This window comes from Notolepis coatsorum (assembly GCF_963971535.1).
Source record: "Notolepis coatsorum genome assembly, chromosome: 19".
In the NCBI taxonomy this organism is placed as follows: Eukaryota; Metazoa; Chordata; class Actinopteri; order Aulopiformes; family Paralepididae; genus Notolepis; species Notolepis coatsorum.
Window position 1 is genome coordinate 71,733,129 of NC_140183.1, and position 19,066 is coordinate 71,752,194.

General features: G+C 44.8%; 1 protein-coding gene across 1 annotated transcript in view; it reads left to right on the forward strand.

Annotated features, from left to right (window-relative positions):
• The window catches only part of LOC311246202 (metalloreductase STEAP4-like), a 50,946-nt gene that overhangs the window by 5,604 nt on the left and 26,276 nt on the right, over positions 1–19,066 (forward strand). The window contains exons 2-9 of the mRNA XM_084336319.1: positions 1,683–1,790; positions 9,725–9,795; positions 12,090–12,177; positions 14,475–14,753; positions 15,173–15,267; positions 15,383–15,493; positions 17,582–17,624; positions 17,872–18,036. Coding sequence (XP_084192445.1) covers positions 1,683–1,790; positions 9,725–9,795; positions 12,090–12,177; positions 14,475–14,753; positions 15,173–15,267; positions 15,383–15,493; positions 17,582–17,624; positions 17,872–18,036 — 960 coding nt within the window. The remainder of the gene's footprint in view (positions 1–1,682; positions 1,791–9,724; positions 9,796–12,089; positions 12,178–14,474; positions 14,754–15,172; positions 15,268–15,382; positions 15,494–17,581; positions 17,625–17,871; positions 18,037–19,066) is intronic.

A 19,066-nucleotide genomic window follows, 5' to 3' on the forward strand; every position in this document is an offset into this window, starting at 1 on the left:
TGTAGAATCTAGATGTAGTCTGCATTTTGCTAATGTATCAGTACGAGTGACCCACTGTAACAAGTGTGTAGAACTTAACTTAAGGCATGTGAAGTGGAGGCAAGTCAAGTTGATTTGTACAGTACATACAGCCCATTATAACAGGACTTACAGAACATGCCTCAACAGGCTTAAATTAGCTAGAATTACACTCACTCCTGTGGTGGAAGTATATCCTGCTAATTCAGGTGTGAATGAGCATATAGCTTGTTCTGAAGTTTGGCCGTGCGTCATTTTGGCAAAGCACAGGACATGGATTGAGAACTGAATAGAGGCTCAGTCTAAACAGGTAGATACTAATACGTGAATGAATGGAGGGATGATGAGCAATGGGTTACATGCATCAGGATTACTGTAATCCGATTACAAAACAAACGGGGAACTGCTGCATTACTGTACATTACATCACAAATAATCTCAGTAACCAGATAACCAGATTGTTTTAAAACATACAGTAGTGGTTGAAAACCTGATTGATAGGCTAACAGGTTTCAAATATATATGGCTATGGATGCTGATTGATCATGTATATGATGAAACTTTGAAATTACAGATGGTAAAATGAAATACATTCTTCCATTACATGTTTCATGGATTTTGGATGTTAATAAAACCCAAAATAACTTTAGATTGCATCACTGAGTTTGAGTGTTCCAGTGAATTAGGCCTATACATGAATGAATGGTAATCGGTAATCTGAAATGGATCGTGTTTTGGAAGTCACCTTTCCAACCCTGGTCCTTGTTAGCAACAATAGCACCTGTTAGGCTTTGTTCACACTGCAAGCGTTAGTGCTCAATTCTGATTTGTTGCTCAGATTTTTGTTTGGCTGTTCACATTATTATAATTTTTTGTTAAAAGTGGCCAATATCAGATTCCAGCGTGAACTGATCATGCTCCTGAACTGACCCGCATGTAAACAATAACTAAGGTGGACATTAACATGACACTGAAGTCACTGTTTATGGTTTAATTTACAAGTTGATTCGTGAGAAGATGATAATGGTGGCGAGGAGAAAGAGAGCCATTTCTTCTTTCTATATGCTTTCAAACACAGACCGGTTATGAAATGTCCCCTCAAGTTTTGCTTGTACAGAAGTATCACCTCAAATACTTATAAGGTAAAAACCTCACTGTCCCTCCACTGACCACCTCCATCACAGCTGTCTTCCATGTTTGTATTCAGAGAGTGACTCCCGCCAGCGCAGAGAGTGAGGTAAAAGTCACATGAATTCCGACATGACTGTTCACACTGAGGTCGCGTTGCAAAAATGATCTGATCTGTATCTGATTTAGGACCACATATTTATGATCCAAGTCATAATTGAAAATATCAGATTCCATCTTATTTGTGCTGTTGTGAAAAATACAAACAGATTTGTTTTTCCTGCAGTCTAAACGTAGCCTTTGACATGTGCATCTGTGGAGTCTGTTTAACCCGTTCACTACCACACTACAGAAGGTTTACCCTTTCACTACCACACTACAGACGGTTAACCGTCTGTAGTGTGGTAGTGAAAGGCTTAACCGTCTGTAATGTGGTTGTGAAAGGGTTAACCTTATGTAGTGTGGTTGTGAAAGGGTTAACCATTTGTCGTGTGGCAGTGAAAGGGTTAATGTTCATCTCTCTGTTTGTTGTCAAGGTGAGGACCCATGCAGAAGCTGCCCAGTCAGCCAGTCTGATCATCATCTGTGTCCACAGAGAACATTATGACTTCCTAGAGACACTGGCACCTCAACTCAAGGGCAAGGTACGTACAGTATTACTACACATTCAAATACACTAAGGGCTAGATCCACAAATAATGGATTGCACGGTGCTAATTGCACCTTTACTTACAATTCATTATGAATTGAAAATGGGGGACCCTGATGTAAACAAGACGAAAGTCTTCATCTGGTCTGCATCCCCACTTTCGGGGCCATTTGGATCCGTCTAAAATCACTGTAAACGGCCAGCATATCATAATAGACTTGCACAGTCCGTGGGGCTGTTTGTAGAGCAAAATCTATACTCTATAGTATTGCTATCTGTCCATTCTCATTGTCAATTGAGACCATAAACCGTCCCTTCAAAATGGCTTAAAGAAAAAATATGTCATCAATACGTTCTCATTTTATAGCGTCTTGAATATAAGCATTATAAGGGATTTCGGCTAGGATATTTCCTGGAAGGCGAGATACAGGCCGCTAAGCTACTAACGTTAAATCCAATGGCATTTCGGATATACAGAAGCTACAGTTAAAACTCAAACTGCATATGATCGGTATTGATGGTCCACCATGAATGCATGAAGGGGGGGGGGGGGGCGTCGTTTCTGATGATTTATTACCAATAACCGTGTTAGCCTCAGTAGCCACATTCATTGATCGAGTGGATGGCTATCAAAACAATTGTGTGTATTGAGCCGTACTGCATTGTACCCATTCTGCAATCTGTTAATAAAATTTTCATTAAATCAATCACTGCGTATCATTTTTACACCCCTGTTAACTCATTCAGCGCCAGCCATTATCTTCAACCTTGTAGTCAATGGGCCACGCTTTAAAAGATAGGCATTTTCACTGTGCGTCATGATGTTTGCAGAGCTATATCTATATTATAGCTATGGAGACAATACTATGGCTCATTTGACAGTCACTATCTCGCGTCCAATATGTAAAAAAGAGTACAGTTTTTCATGTATACGTTCGCGTGTTATCCCGTGGTGAATATTGTATAGTTTCAGAGTGATCCGGGCTAATTCCTGGAAGCTGCATTATGGAGCGCTATGTGCTTTTTGCGAAAGATGTTTGCATTGCTCGTCTGGACACGATATTATTTACAAATCAAAGGTATATAATAGGTATTATGTTTCATCATGAAGGCATCAAAGGGGGGGGGGGTCGTTTTGTGATGCTCTGATCGTCAGCAACAGCATACGTTTTGAATACTACATACGTTGATCATTGTAGGATAAAAGGAGGATTGATGTCGTATAGTTCTTACCTTTGCTAGGAGGTATTGCAAAAAGAATATTCCAATTGTCTGATCGCGATTTCCAGTATTGATGTCGGGTCCCTGACATGAAATGGGACAAACTATGCATGAAGTGTGCTGGACAGTGTGCTCCAAGAGGCTCGACTGAAGCCTTTCACTTGCCCGGGTACCATTTCTCCGCCCCGGACCATATATAATGTAACACACAGTGTGAGATAAGGTCTCAAAGGGTGGGCGATACTGCCACCTAGCAGGATTCGGTCGGCATTGCAATATCTGCGTCTCAGAATGAGTCCCAATGATACACAGAGGGCCGTGAGACTGTATAGAATAAAAACAGTGGAGGTTGCTGCATGCCTACTAGTGAGGCAGTACTTCACTAGTAGTAGACTTTGGTCTGCAGCCACCACTGGTGTTCCGTGCTTAGTGAAGCAGGTGGCATCAGTCCTTTGCCTCTGACATGGTGGAACGGTGTCCCGCCCGGCCGACGCCATGAGGCGAGTCGGCCCGGCAGGTGGCTGGTGGGCTGGGAAGTCTATACCGCGGCGGTATAGAATTAGCAGCGACTGGCAACATTGTTCAATTAGCTGTTTTTTCGGTCAAAATTGGTGTCGGGTGGTGGGGCCTTAGGGCCAGCCGACGTCAAAACATCGCTTGAGGTTTTGAGGTTATTCAGCTTTTGACCTAGCCGCAAGCTATAACCGCAGGGAGGGCTAGGATGCTGTCAACGCTTGTTCACAGACATCTTTGGTTGGAGCTGTCTCCCCTTGAGGAGGAGAGAAGGCTTCACCTCCTCAGGGCTCCACTCTCCGCAGAGGGACTTTTTGGTCTTTCCGCAGGAGCGCGGGCAGTATTTGACCTAGGCCCCACACCGCCTCACACCGCGCAGCCAGAGGTGAGGGCGCGGCCTCGCCAGCGGCTGCGGCGAGGCCCCCGACCAGCGGCCATATTTCCCCGCCTGAGGTACCCTGGGCACAAAGACAACAGGTGATCACAAGGCCGACAGCCCTGGCGGCCAAGGGATCGGCTACATTAGATGAGCACGCCCTAAAAAACCATTGCCATCTAGCTGTGTCTAGCATGCTCTCCGGTCACTCCCCGCCCCAACACCAGCGGGATACAGGCTCTGATTTGTTCCCTTTGGCTGCGGGCCGCATGCCTTCAGTGAAGCGCAAGCGGCCCCACGTTTTTGCTTCTCATGGGGACAGGGGCTGACACTCAGTTGCTAGCTAGGCCTGGGTCTGCCTGTGAGAATGCTGTGCTGTCAAGCGGCTCCCACGCCACACGTTCTGCGTCTGTGTTTGGTGAGCCTGGTGTTGTGTCTGTCGACGGAAACGGTTATCAGCGGGGGAACTCGAGGCCCAGGATGATCGCAGCGTGAGTTCCCCCAGCCCCGCCCTCGCCAGGCCGGGTATCACGTTAGTGCCTCCCCCGACCGGAAGGCCGGCGGTGGTCAGTCAGGCACGCGTGGTTTGGGTGGTAGTAATATCACAGCAGGGCTACAGTGTGTAGGAACCCACCCTATCGGGCAGTAGGGGGACCACACGCCTTGCATGTCCAGCTGCAGAGCAGGCTATCCTCAGCAGTCCATGCCGGGAAGATGTTCAGTGGGGGAGCTTATGTCACCAAGTGTGATGGCCGCTCTCCCAGTATCAGACCGGCCCTTTCTGTCGAGGTCCGAGGTGCGATTGCCTCGTTGGTAGTGTCAGGGTGCGATATCCCGGCTCCGCGAGACGCCCTGCTCGCGCGGTTGGCGAGTCCAGGGTTGGCAACGCACAGCGGGTGGGACCGGGCCTCCTATCTACAGTTCCTGGTGGACCAGCGCCAGTTGGCAGCGGGTGCGCTTTGGGATTATTATCACGTATGGCTACAGCAGTGCCATATGTCAAGGTGGATGGGGAGAACGTTGAGGCGGGGGCTTGTGTTGCAGTTTTGCACAACCCCACCCTCCGTTTTTGGGTTTGGTACAGACCCTTTTTTGTCAGGGTCCGCAGCAGTGACAGCTCTGGCCGACGAGATCCAATCTCTGTTGGCGAAGCAGGCCGTCGTCGTGGTCCCATGAGAGGACGCAGTGAGCGGCATTTCCTCCCGGTATTCTCTGGTGCCGGAGAAATCGGGGGGGGGGGGGGGGGGTCAGACCCATACTGGACCTATCCCATGGAAGGTTCAGAATGTTGACCGTCTCCCACCTGTTAGGCTCTGTCAGGTGGGGGACTGGTTCACCTCCATAGACCTGTAGGATGCGTATTCGCATCCCGATCTTCCATCCTAGGGCATACCTACGCTTCCTTTGCAGGGCTTAGCGTACGGGTACCAGCGGCTGCCATTCGGCTACTCTCTGGCTCCCCGCATCTTCACCAAGTGCGTGGAGACCGCGCTGGGGCCTCTGTGTCATCGGGGGTTACGAATTTTATTCTACCCTGGACGACGTTCTGGTCCTCGGCTGGTCAGGGAAGGTCGCCAGGTCTCATACCAGGCAGGTGGTGGAATTCTTCACCAGCCTGGGTTTTGCTGTAGACTGGAAGTGGAGTGCTCCTCTTCCCAGTCAACGGGGTGGAGTACTTGGGCTTATTTCTAAGTTCAAGGTCTATATGGGCATCCCTCTCAGAGCGGCGGCGAGTGGGTGGTTCTCGGCACGCTCTGGAGGTTCCGTTCTAGGATGGTTACGGCGCTGTCCATGATGCGCCTGCTGCTGTGGTCCCTCTTGGCCTCCTCTTCATGAGGATGATACAGAGGTGGTTTTTTTCCAGTATGGAAATACCCGGTGAGAGACATGTGGAAGCGGCTGAAGGTTCCCATGTCAGTACTGGGGGACCTCGTCCTCTGGGGAGGGCCTGGTGCCCTCACCAGCGGGGTCCCCATGGGCAGCAGGCTGTCACACGTCACGGTCTTCACCGACACCTCCCTCATGGGATGGGGGGGGGACGTGTCGGGCCAACGCAGTAGGGGGCAGCTGGCAAGACCATGCTGCCCGGTCTGCGCTACATTCAATGTGTTGGAATTGAAGGCAGTCCTTCTGGTCCTCAAAGGGCTCGGCCACCTTGTGGTGGGCAAGCATGTTTTGATCAGGACGGACAACACAACGTCAGCATTGTATATTGTCAGACAGGGAGGAGTGCGCTCCCCCCGTCTGCACCGGGTGGCAGTAAGTGGCGTATGGTCGAGTGTGGGGGCAGAACATTGTTCAGCCACCCTTTCGTGAAACGTTCCTGCTTGGCGCTCTGCGTCTCAAGTCTCTGGAACGTTCTCTGTCTCCGAATGGGACCTCCAACTGATCCTGGGCCGGTTGTCGGAGGCCCCGTTTGAGGCCGCGTTCCTTTTGGCCATCACCTCCGCTAAGCGCGTGGGTGAGCTGTGTGTCTATTCGGCCGATAGCGGTGCGACTCCAGTCTTCGTGCCAAAGAATATCCGGAGCTCTTTTCGCTCTAGGGATATTGTGGTTCAGGCATTCGTTCGCCTCCTCACGCTAGTGAGTTGGAGGCGGGCCTTCACCTGTCATGTCCTGTCCGTGCACTGGGGGTTTACCTCAGTCGGACTCGGGATCTCAGGGCTTCCGTTCAACTGTTTGTTTGTTACGGTGGCCCTCGCGCAGGTGAGGCGCTGTCCAAGCAGCACCTGTCACATTGGTTGTGCGATGGCGTTGCCCTTTGCTACACGTTGGCTGGACAGGTCCCCCCTCGGGCTGCTGCCCTGTTAGGGGGGGCCTCGGTGGAGGACATCTGTGCTGCGGGCTCCTGGTCCTCCCCGGGTCCCTTCGTTAAGTTTTACCTCATGGACATGACTGGGGGTTCTGTCTCCCAGGCGGTTCTGTGGTCTGGGACTGCACTACCATAGGACCTAGCATGTCCTACCATGCTCTGTAAATAACTCATGTACAGATACCGATATGCCATACTTTGTTTACTTGTTTATTGCACAATGACGCCCTATTGGTTGGATTCTTATTATATATTATTACTATTGTATTATGCACATCGTTGCGGGCAAAACCCCCCGAATTTCACTGTATACCTGTATGCCGTGACAAATAAAACTCTTGTATCTTGTATCTTGTGTCTCTCCTGTGTCCCACCATTTGGTGGGCTAGCAGGGGTGTGTGGGTGTGTGCCACGGGGTGCTGTGGCACACGTGGTCCCGCCTGTGCTGTGTGTTTTTTTTTTTTTTCGCACTTTGGTGGAGTTGACTGCCTCCCCCCCTTCGTTAGGACGGGCGGGTGGACGGGACTCCCCTCCTCCCTGGCTGGGGCTTACGGGCCCTCAGGGGGTACACTTGTCGGGCCACGTGTCTGCTCTGCCCCATATCTCATAATGGCGAAGAGCGAGACGCGATTGCCAGTATGATAATATAACGAAAGGTTATCCTATAGCCTAGTTATATGAATACTGGCTGAGCGTCTCGCTCTTAGCGCCTTGAGGTCCCTTGGATGGTTTTTCCGTGTATGGAAATCTTTCTGAGGAAAGTGGAGTGTGACCATGTCCGGCGTCATATAGTGGGACGCAGGGGCGTGGCCTGGTCACGTGCATGTGAGTGCATTTGTTTGTTTCGTGAGCACATTAAGTGCTAGGAGATAAGAGTTATCTCATAATGGCGAAGAGCGAGACGCTCAGCCAGTATTCATATAACTAGGTTATAGGATAATCTTTCGTTTTCTCATAGACTTCAATTCATTCTGCTGTTTTTCGTTTCCTGTTTTTGCTTGTTAGTTTTTCACCTAGATCCTAGATCATACATCCCCAGATGGGGTATCATTGGAAAGCCACACTCATTGGCTACAACCCTCCACAATAATTTTTTCGTGATTGCCAAATGATTGACGGAACTAGAGCCCCAAGAGTCGAGAGTGGTATTTTGCGCAATACCGTGTACTTTGCACAAGCCTCAAATATCGGCATGTAACTCGAGAACCGCTGAGCTGATTTTGTCGCTATCGACAGGCAACAAATAAGTCTTCGATTCGATATATATATTGTATTACAAAATATGCACATCCGAGCCACTAGGGGTCGCCAAAGTGCCGGTGGGCAAATCGTCCTAAAAATGGCCCACATGTGGTACGTTGCAGGCTAATAACCTTTCATTCAGAGTAGCATAACTGGGGCAATCAAGTGGCCACCCATGTAACACGCTGCGTCGCGAAGCGGCCGACCCGGGTTCGATTCCCGGACCCGCCGTCCTTTGCCGAATGTCTTCCCCCCGCTCTGTCTTCCCCCCGCTCTCTACCGGACTGCCCGGTAGAACAAAAACCACATACCACATACCACTTTAACATAACCTTTAATCAGAGCAGCATAACTGGAAACCATACCACTTTAACATAACCTTTAATCAGAGCAGCATAACTGGACCACATACCACTTTAAAATATCCTAGATGTCAATGGTTTGAGGGTTGAATGCTCCCAATCACTGGAATACACAAACATACTTATACTTAAGTACATTCAATATTGAATACTCTACTTTTACTTACATTTTGAATGGAGGACTTTTACTTTTAGCAGAGTACTATTTTATCTGGGTATTTCTACTTTTACTTAAGTAAAGGAACTGTGTACTTCTTCCACCACTGGTTTTTGGTCGTGTCCACACACATTTTTGAGTTATAATTCTAACGACCTTTATTAATCTACTGCAAAACTATGTTCTGAGAATATCAAGAGCATATCAAGTGTTGTCCTAAAAGGTTTTTGAGAAAATCTCCTTCAAAGTTACACGTTAACCCACTGGAATTTTAAAGTATGAATAAGATATACAGATAAAAGCCTTATATATAATATAGCCTATATACATAATAAGAGCCCAGACAACGTTTCAGTAAATTACGACAAACTTAATTTTTTTTACCAAAATATTAATGTCTTAAATGCAAATAGTCTGGGGAAACACTTATAATTCTACACTACAACCACTTTTTATACTCTAAAAAAGAGCCATAAGGATAGTTCACAATGCAGGATATCGTGATCACACCAAAAACATTAAAGTTAACTGATCTTGTGGAATTTAAAACAGCACAAATTATGTATAAAGCAAAAGGTAATGTACTTCCAGGAAAACATTCAAAAACTGTTCTTTGAAAGAGAGGAGGGTATAATCTGAGGGGAGAACTCAACTTAAAAGTTCTTAGTGTGCATACTACCAGGAGAAGACATTGCATTTCCATATGTGGAGTGAAACTGTGGAACAGTCTGTGAATGTTGTGCTTAAGTTAATTCAAACTGAGTTATAAAGAAATTATTTTCACGAGGTACAGGGATGAGGAAGGGATTTGACATTCACAGGTGTTTAGATTTTTCATGTTTTACATATTTTTTTAATGTTTTGCATATATTTGTATGTATATATTTGTTTTGTAGGGTTTTAAATTAATAAGGAATTACATTCATTTTGAGTAGTGGAAACGGGATAGGATTAAATACGTGTATACTTCTTCCTACTCCTTTTCAAACATGTACATTTTGTTATGGTCTCTTTAAAAACATTTTCTTTTTAAATGTATTATGATTATAATATTTATTTTATTGCTAGAGCTGAATGATTTGTTTTTGTTTTATTTTGTTTGTATTTACATGTTCGAAATAAAGATATCAAATCAAATCAAATAGGCCAGTGTGACTTAAAACCTTAAAAACTTTAAATGATAGAATGCGTCACATTTGGTCATGTTTCATACAGTAATTACTCTTTTGGTCTGTTTCATTGGAAGGTGTTGGTGGATGTCAGTAACAACCTGAAGAAGAACTTATACCCTGAGTCCAACGCTGACTTCCTGCAGAGGTGAGACAGAGACAGTCCCCCGTCAACTTATCACTCCTTGTTTTTTGCCATTTCTCCCATTTACAATTTACGACCATTTACAAGCGCTTTACAATTTGTTCCTCACATTTTTACCCATTCGCTCATACATTCACAGGCAACCATGCAAGGTGCCAACATGCTCATCGGGAGCAGTTAGGGGTTAAGTGTCTTGCTCAAGGACACTTTGACACGCTGCCCGGGAGAAGTGGGAATCGAACCGGGAGCCTCCGGATTACCGGACGACTGCTCTAACTCCTGTTCCACTGTCGCACCATTTTCTCCCCAATTTAGCCCTTATGCCAATTCCCACGTGTGTGTCACGGTTGCGCTGTCCTCTGTTGGTCCTGGGAGGGTGTACTGTAACCACATTAACATTTTCAGTCATTTATCTGACGCTTTTATCCAAAGCGACTTACAATAAGTCAGCAGGAGAGGTACACCTCCGGCAGCTAAGGGTCAGTGGCATTGTTCGTCAAATAGTGTCAAACTGGAGTGTTACACTCTGAGTGCATACTACTGTAGTATGGACATATTAGCATGATAGTTATTGATTCAGCACTTGGCATAGGTGGGGGTTGGGAGTAGCAGCTGCGGATGTTCTCTACCCTTTTCTCAAAGAAGTTGGCAAAGTCCTCCGCAGAGAGAGTGGAGGGGGAGTGAGGAGGGAGGACATGGTGGCGTGCAGTTTGCGGAGGTTCTTAGCCAAGGCCTTGATCTTATGGTGAAAGAAAGAGGCTTTGGCAGTAGTAATGTTTTGGGAGAATGCTAACAAGAGGTTATGATAGGTAGTGATGTCACCAGTGAGGTGGGTCTTTGCATACTTCCTCTACCACTACCACATGCCTCTTCCGATACGCGCAAAGTCACTGGCCGCTTATTTTCACCTGACGGCGAGGAGTTTTACTGGGAGAGCGTGGTGGTTCGTGCTGTCTCCCACAGATCCCCTCCCTGCTGAACATATGCCATGACCGACCAGTAGGAGTCACTGTTGCAATGACCAGGACTCCTACCCTCACGAACCCGCTAATTGTGTTAATTGGAACGCCTGACAAGCCGGATGTCCCACTACCAGGGATTGAACCAGCGTCTCTGCGGTGGTAGGCGAGTGCTTCTACCTCTAAACTACCCAGACAACCCAGAACGTATCACTCCTGTTGGAGGTAGACCTTAACTGAACTCTTCAGTGAACTCAATTAATGGAGAACCATGTGAACCTTCTACTGAAGGGACACACTGCAATCGTTTAAAGGTCCCGTGTCTACTGCATTATATCGGAATAACTTTGCCCTTCCCCGTGACTGGGAAACTGGCTACAAAACGTCTCAAGCTGTTGTCTCTATAAAGCATTTTGAGTTTCACTCTGTCTCTGTAAATGGCTGATTTATTAATTAGGAGCATAGAACAAGCATGCTGTTCTTCTGTGATTTCCTGTCCTACTGTACAGTATGTAACAGGAAACATCCGCTGTGTCTCTGTGTTTGTGTTTGTGTCTGTGTGTCTGTGTGTGTGTGTGTGTGTCTGTGTGTCTGTGTGTGTGTGTGTGTGTGTGTGTGTGTGTGTGTGTGTGTGTGTGTGTGTGTGTGTGTGTGTGTGTGTGTGTGTGTGTGTGTGTGTGTGTGTGTGTGTGTGTGTGTGTGTGTGCGTGTGCACGCCCCATCTGTGATTTGTCTAATCCACCACAATGCCTAGTAGATCAGGGCTGAGGAACATATTGAGGAAAGTGACGTGATAGAATAGCTATTCCCATACAAATCTACATTCTACATATGTTTGGCACAACTGAGATGATGCTGAATGGACTGAATTGCATTGCGTTTCACTTTGTTGGACTAGTAAATAAATAATCAAATCGGATTAGCAAATGGCAATTCAGGGTCTGAATCCAAGCCAATCGTAAATGACCGTAATACACAAGGAAAAGCTTTTTCCATTCCATTACAGTTCTGTGATGTATGGCTTCAGTAGAGGTGAAAACATGAATAGAAACCGCACTTACTTAGAGTTTGTGATCCTGTAGCTCAATGAGTAGAGCGTGCACTGCCAGGGTTAGGGGTTCAATTCCCACTGGGGCCACCCATGCTAAATAAAATCATGGATGCCCTCGTGGTAATTTTGCTGTACAACGCTTTGGATAAAAGCATTCACACAATGGCATATCGGTCAGTTATGTTGCTTTGATTTGCTTTTATTACGACAGTGTTACGGTCATGGTTTCAAACCATGTCTGATGGAAAGCTAAGTGAAAAGTGTGTGTTGTTTGTTTGTTTGTCCAGGTTGGTCCCAGGAGCGTCTGTGGTGAAGGCCTTCAACAGCCTGTCCGCCTGGGCCCTGCAGAATGGCCCCTCTGACGCCAACAGACAGGTACCGTATGAACGGACTGCATTTATATAGCAGCTTTTATTCAAAGTTTAAGTTTACGTTTAAGTTTAAGTTTATTTGCAAAAGGGACAGTGCATATTAATCAACATTAAAATGTAAATACGCCAGAATTGGCCAGAAGGCTAGATTTCATCTGTAGTCCCTGGCCAAGATGTTAAAAAAGGCATCAACCTAAAGTGTCATGTGTACTGTATACCATATGTCCTGTATACAATGTATACTGTATACCATATGTCCTGTATATCATGTATACTGTATACCAGGGGTAGGCAACCCTAGGCACGCGTGCCTGCATAGGCACGCAGGGGCATTGTCATAGGCACAGGGGGCAGCATACAAAAAAAAATATATATATATATATAATTTCTTTTTTATTTTATTTTTTTGCTTTGAAATATTATAGTGAAGTATTTTGCACTGTTGTCGCATTTATCTTGTTGAAATCCTCCCACAGGCTGGAAATACATTGCTACATCATTCAGTAACATTTGCAGAGCCTTATAACAAAAACATTATTACGTTCACCATTGTGACCAGTGGGATTAATCAACACATTTTATTATTTATTTTTCTATTTCATTGAACATTGCACATGTTAAAAGCCATTTCTTTTACTCAAAATGTGAGTATTACCAAGTCAACTTGTGTTCTTAAAACAATGACAATAAACATAGTTTTATTAGGTTGAAATAATGTGGTTGTGTACTTATTTTTCTGTTAACTTATTATGGATTGAAAACTGAAAACCTTAATGCACAGTAACTGAACTCAATATTTTTAAGTTCTGGTAACTTATTATTATTTTTTTTTTTACAGTGTAGTCTTGCGATCAATCAAAACTTATTTACACGATATACCTCACATTCACCCTCCATTCACATCCTGGTGTTCTCCTGGTGTTCTCCATTAGGCCTGTCGGTGGAGCTACACGTACAGTACCGATGGTGTGTGATGTGTCCAAAAATGAATGGGCAAATGTGAGTGAAATGGTCGCACTGTATGCAGCTGTTTGTCTCCATTGCATCCCCCCCCCCCCCCAACTCAGATTTAGGGTTGATACAACCATCATAATAATATTGTTAATAATAACAATAACAATAATGATGTAATAATGTAAAAATTATCATTAAAAATACCTGATTATGAGAAAAAAAATATTTTAAACAGGCACTCCGTGTCAAAAAGGTTGCTGACCCCTGCTGTATACCATAGTATATCATGTATACTGTATACCATATGTCCTGTACTGTATATCATGTGTACTGTATACCATTATGTCTTGTATACCATTATGTCCTGTATATCATGTGTACTGTATACCATATGTCCTGTATATCATGTGTACTGTATATCATGTGTACTGTATACCATTATGTCTTGTATACCATTATGTCCTGTATATCATGTGTACTGTATACCATATGTCCTGTATATCATGTGTACTGTATACCATTATGTCTTGTATATCATGTGTACTGTATACCATTATGTCTTGTATATCATGTGTACTGTATACGATATGTCCTGTACACCATGTGCACTGTAAGAGTGCATAACTACAGGCTTCTCACAAACCTCTAATCCGCTCTCACAGCTGGGTGCTGATCTACATGTTGAAAGTAATAGTTTCGGCAAAAAAATAAGATGCACTTGAGACAAAAAAAGAAAAAAATAATTATCACTGAGGTTTTAACGTTTGAAGTTTTGATCAAACAAAACCCAAGTAAGAGAAGCAAGCAGCGAGCCTCATGTTTAAGCTATGAGCTCCAGTGAAGAGTCTTGGGCAGATGTCTCCTCAAATCAGTCTCTCTCTGAGACCTCAGCTCCCCGTGCCGCACTCTCTCCCCCTTACTACCGACGAGAAGCCGCGGATGTGGGTTTTTCTGTCTCATTTTGATCTGGTGGTGAACTCCCGGAGGACTGAAAAAACCACACAGGAGTGGGGTGTGTGTGTGTGTGCGTGCGTGCGTGCGTGCGTGCGTGCGTGCGTGCGTGTGAGTCTGGTGGTGTGTGTCGCCGTGTGTCGGTGCACCATGAGCAAAAGCATCACACGTGCCGGTACATGTTAAGAGATCATTGTCTTCCTCTAAGCTAAATTTAGAGTATTATATTCTAGAAGTGCACAGGCGCTGCAGGTGGTAGCATGTTCAAAAACCTCCAGGGAGAGACAAACCTTCCTTTTATCTCTATCTGCATACATGCAGACAATGTGACAATATACAATTCAAACTGAGTATATCGAGGGCTTTTAATGGTGTAGATCCTTGTGTGTATTCCAGGTGTACCTGTGTGGGGACAGCGTTGAGGCCAAGCAGGCGGTAGCTGAGCTGGCCACCAGGCTGGGCCTCAGCGCCCTGGACAGGGGCTCTCTGTCTGCAGCCAGGGAGCTGGAGGACTTCCCCCTACGGCTGTTCCCTGAGTGGAGGCTGCCGCTGAGCCTGGCCACCGGCCTCACCGCCTTCTTCTTCTTCTACCTGCTCATCCGAGACGTCGTCTACGCTTACATTGTGGAGGGAAAGGACAACTCCTACCGAATCATGGTCTCACTGGCCAATAAGGTAGAGCACCTGTGAACCTGGGCGTGAGATTATATACTATCCTCATGATTATACTATTATTAATCAAGTTAAATAGCCTGGATTGGGTACATTTAAATAATTATTTGGTTGGTGGTGTCAACGTTCTGTGTCTATGCTGACCGTGAATAGGTGTGTGTACATTTATAGGGGGCGGGCCACAAGCTAAACATGTGGAGAACCACTGGGCTGGGCCACTGTGTTAGATTATGTTCTCATCTAGTCCACGGTTACTTGTTACTGGGTCAGTCAGTATGTGTGGTACTGTAGCTCCCGTACTGTGTGTTCTCTGTGCATGATGTAGCCCCAAGCCCAGTGTGTTCCCTGTCAAAGATGTGCTTGACCTCCAAACCTGGGCCTCCCTGGCGACCATCTGTCCCCTGTGTGTCTCCATCGTTCAGGTGTTTCCAATTGTGTCTCTGGTCATGTTGTCTCTGTGCTACCTGCCTGGTGTCCTGGCCTCCGTCCTGCAGCTCTACAGAGGAACCAAGTACAGGTCAGACACTGACCAGGACAATTGTTCAGTAGCAAAGTTACATTCGTTAGCGTTTGACAACATCTGTTCAGGCGTGCTTTACATGCTGTAAAAGTAAAGGTGTTGGCTGTTCCAGGCGTTTCCCTGATTGGCTGGATCGCTGGATGCTGTGCAGGAAGCAGCTGGGCCTGTTGGCGCTGGGCTTGGCTTCCCTACATGTGCTCTACACCCTCCTCATACCCATACGGTGTGTAATCAGCTGTGTGCACCCCATTACCCATTACCATCATTCCACATCAAACACACGACACTCCGCAACAGCTGCACACTGTACCCACACCAAAAGAGGATAGGAAGTATGGCATTTGCCAACTATGCCCCAAAACTATGGAACACACTACCAACACACATCAGAAACGCCAGCTCCATACACATTTTTAAAGGAAAATTAAAAACGTACCTATACAGTCTAGCTTACAAATAGTTATGGCTTGGAAAAACCTGATGGATCCATGAGGCTAGGATAAGCCTTGTGGACCCAACTTTTTAGATGAAGGAACGGGTACATACGCACACAATACACGACCACTGATGGATCCGTAGGGCTTGGAAAAGTCTTGTGGACCCAACTCTTTAGATGAGGGAACGGGTACATACGCACACAAGACGCGGCCACTGATGGGTCCATGGGGCTTGGATAAGTCCTGTGGACCCAACTCTGGCCACTGACCACATGAGGGAACGGGTACATACGCACACAATACACGGCCACTGATGGATCCATGGGACTTGGTAAAGCACTATGGACCCAACTATGACCACTGATAAAAACGTAACTACACTAGCGTTATAAGAGCTAAACATTGCTACCTACCATACAAGTGCATTGGTTTAGTGCACTTCCGGTTGCTACTGAGCGGACATGTTTGTGCGGACCTGTTCTCCCAAACTGGTAAGCAAATGACTGTTTTTACGTTATTTTCATTTTTACGTTACTATTATTATTATTATTATTATTTTTTTTAAACATTGATCTTAACTGATCACTGTGACTTTATTGCTTTTATCGTTATATATGCCTATATTTGTGTACAGCACTTTGAGCTACATGACATGTATGAAAGGTGCTTTATAAATACTTACTTACTTACAGCAACCTGCCTGTCTGAGGAAAGCAACAGTTGCGATTCGAGGATCAAGAAAGGAGGTCAGCGTTTGAGACGGGACAATTCCACAGACACATACTGCATTGAATTTTATATTTTTTTTTTGTATATACAAAGAACCTGATCGGCAATGTCACTCACACTCACCCACTAAAAGTTACTTACTCTGCCCCTAGTGGTAGCTGACATATATTGCAATTTGTGTACGACTGGTTCAATCAACTTCAACTTCAAATTACTTTATTTTCCTTTCGGAAATTCATTTGTGCAGTGGTTGAAATACAAACATACAGTCACAATACATAGACACTCACCACTATAAAAAAATAAGTTAAAACTACAGTAAAAAGACCACTATATAAAAAAACACCAACTACATTAAAACTACAGTACTTAAAGCATGATATATTAAAAACCATGTGGAGCAGTTCTATATGTATATAAATAATAAATAATAGTAGTACAGGTGATATATGTCCATCAGGTGGAAGGGGGAGTATATTTTAAGTAGTCCAAAGTCCTTGGGGGGGGGGGGGGGGCAGTCCGGCCTCCCCCAGACCTAGGTGTTCAGCAGTCTGATGGAGGTTGGCACGAAGCTACCTAAGCCCCTTTTGTTTAATGGTGAAGCTCTGTATTGACGGCCTGAGGGCATTAGTTTGTAATGGGTGTGAAGGGTGTGTGTGTTGTCTTCAACTATTTGGGAGGCCTATTTAACTGTCCGTTTCTTGTGGATGCTGCTGAGTGGCTCCTGGTCCTTCCCAATTATCTTGCCGCTGATCTTAACCACCCTGTCGAGAGGTTTCCGGTTGATGTCACTCCAAACCATGATGTAATGTTAAAGGACATTATCGATTCCACAAAGGAGTTGTAGAAAGCCTGCAGGATTGATGGTCGGACCTGAAGCTTCCTCATCTTCCTGAGGAAGAACAGTCGCTGTTGGCACTTAGAGTGGATGTTATCTGTGTTGGTCTTGAAGGTGAGCTTATGGTCGACGGTGGTGCCAAGATATTTATACTCCTCAACGCGCTCTATTTTCTGGCCATTTATCTCCAGAGCCGGGGGAGTTGTGGGGTCACGCCTGAAGTCCACCAGCAGTTCCTTCGTTTTGCTGGGGTTTAGGTCCGTCTATGCTTTGCGTCTATGACACTTTGTATCCTTCTTCTTCCCAGGTATAATGTGAGATTCAGGGCCACAACCTATGCCCTCTCCCAGGTAATTCTGACACAAAGCTAGAGAATGACTCTAAATATTGGAGCACTATGTGTTTTTACTACACTGTCTATTCTATTTCACTCCTTATTCAGAACTGCACAATTGCATTATTTTATGAAAAGTGCTATACAAATAAAGTTTATTATTATTATTTTACATGAGATGCAATGTTATCACTCATACTGTACGCCCCTATTTCTTCCTCTCTGTCATGCTCCCCCTCCTTATCTCTCTCTCTCTCTGTCAGATGAAGGAAAACAAGACAGCAGAATTTGATAACCCAGAGGCCTGGCGGAAGGACTCCTACTTTTCCATGGGGATTCTGGGATTTGGCCTGTACGTCCTGCTGGGAATAACCTCGCTTCCTTCAGTCAGCAACGCCCTGAGCTGGAGAGAGTTCAGCTTCGTCCAGGTGAGCACCAGTCTGCGTTTAGTTTAGATTTAGTTTTAAACACATACACGAATAGAGAAAAGAACTGCCAGCGTTTCCCTCTACATTCTTTCAGCAGTTGTCAACCACCATGGCAAAAAGACGATTACCACAGCTAGATAAAGACACACATTTTCAATCAATATCTAATATATATAATTTTTTCACTAACCTTCTTACTGTCCTCTACTATCATGCACTCTTCCTAATATACTAATATGTCGCTACTACTATGCACTCAAATTTAAAGATTTTGACAACTCTGAAAGAGTCGTACCCTTCCTGAGAACTTGTAAATCGCTTTGAATAAAATGTAAATGTAAAAACTAGATAGAATTACCAGATATTATAATCTGATTATTACCAGACCATTATAATCTGATTATTACCAGACCATTATAATCTGATCACCAAACCATTATAATCTGATTATCACCAGACCATTATAATCTGATTATCACTAGACCATTATAATCTGATCTGTCCAAAAAAAAACACACCTCTCCAAACAATATAACAAAATAAATAAAACCTAATCCTCAAATTGACTGTCTTTCTACTATTATGTACCCTACTACTACTATGCTACTATTCTTATACTACAGTACCTATCTTGCTCATATATCTATAATACTATGCACTCATAAGTGTAACACTCAAGCTCAACATTATTTGACGAACAATGCCACTAACGCTTAGAGATGTACCTCTCCTGCTGACTTGTTGTTCACAGTCTGTAAATCACTTTGGATAAAAGCGTCAGCAAAATGACTACATTGTAAACTGTAAGAACCGTTTTTGTGCTACAACCTGCACTAGAACGTGGATGGAAAGTACACCTGGAACACACACCAAAAATTACCGCCTGCCACCACTAATACAAAATCAATTACAGGAAACATAACTCGTAATTTTATAAATAAATAATATAATCTTTTTTTTACAATTTAAAATGAATAAATAATATCATATTAATGCTCCACCCGTATTTTGGTAGTGTGTTTTTTAAATA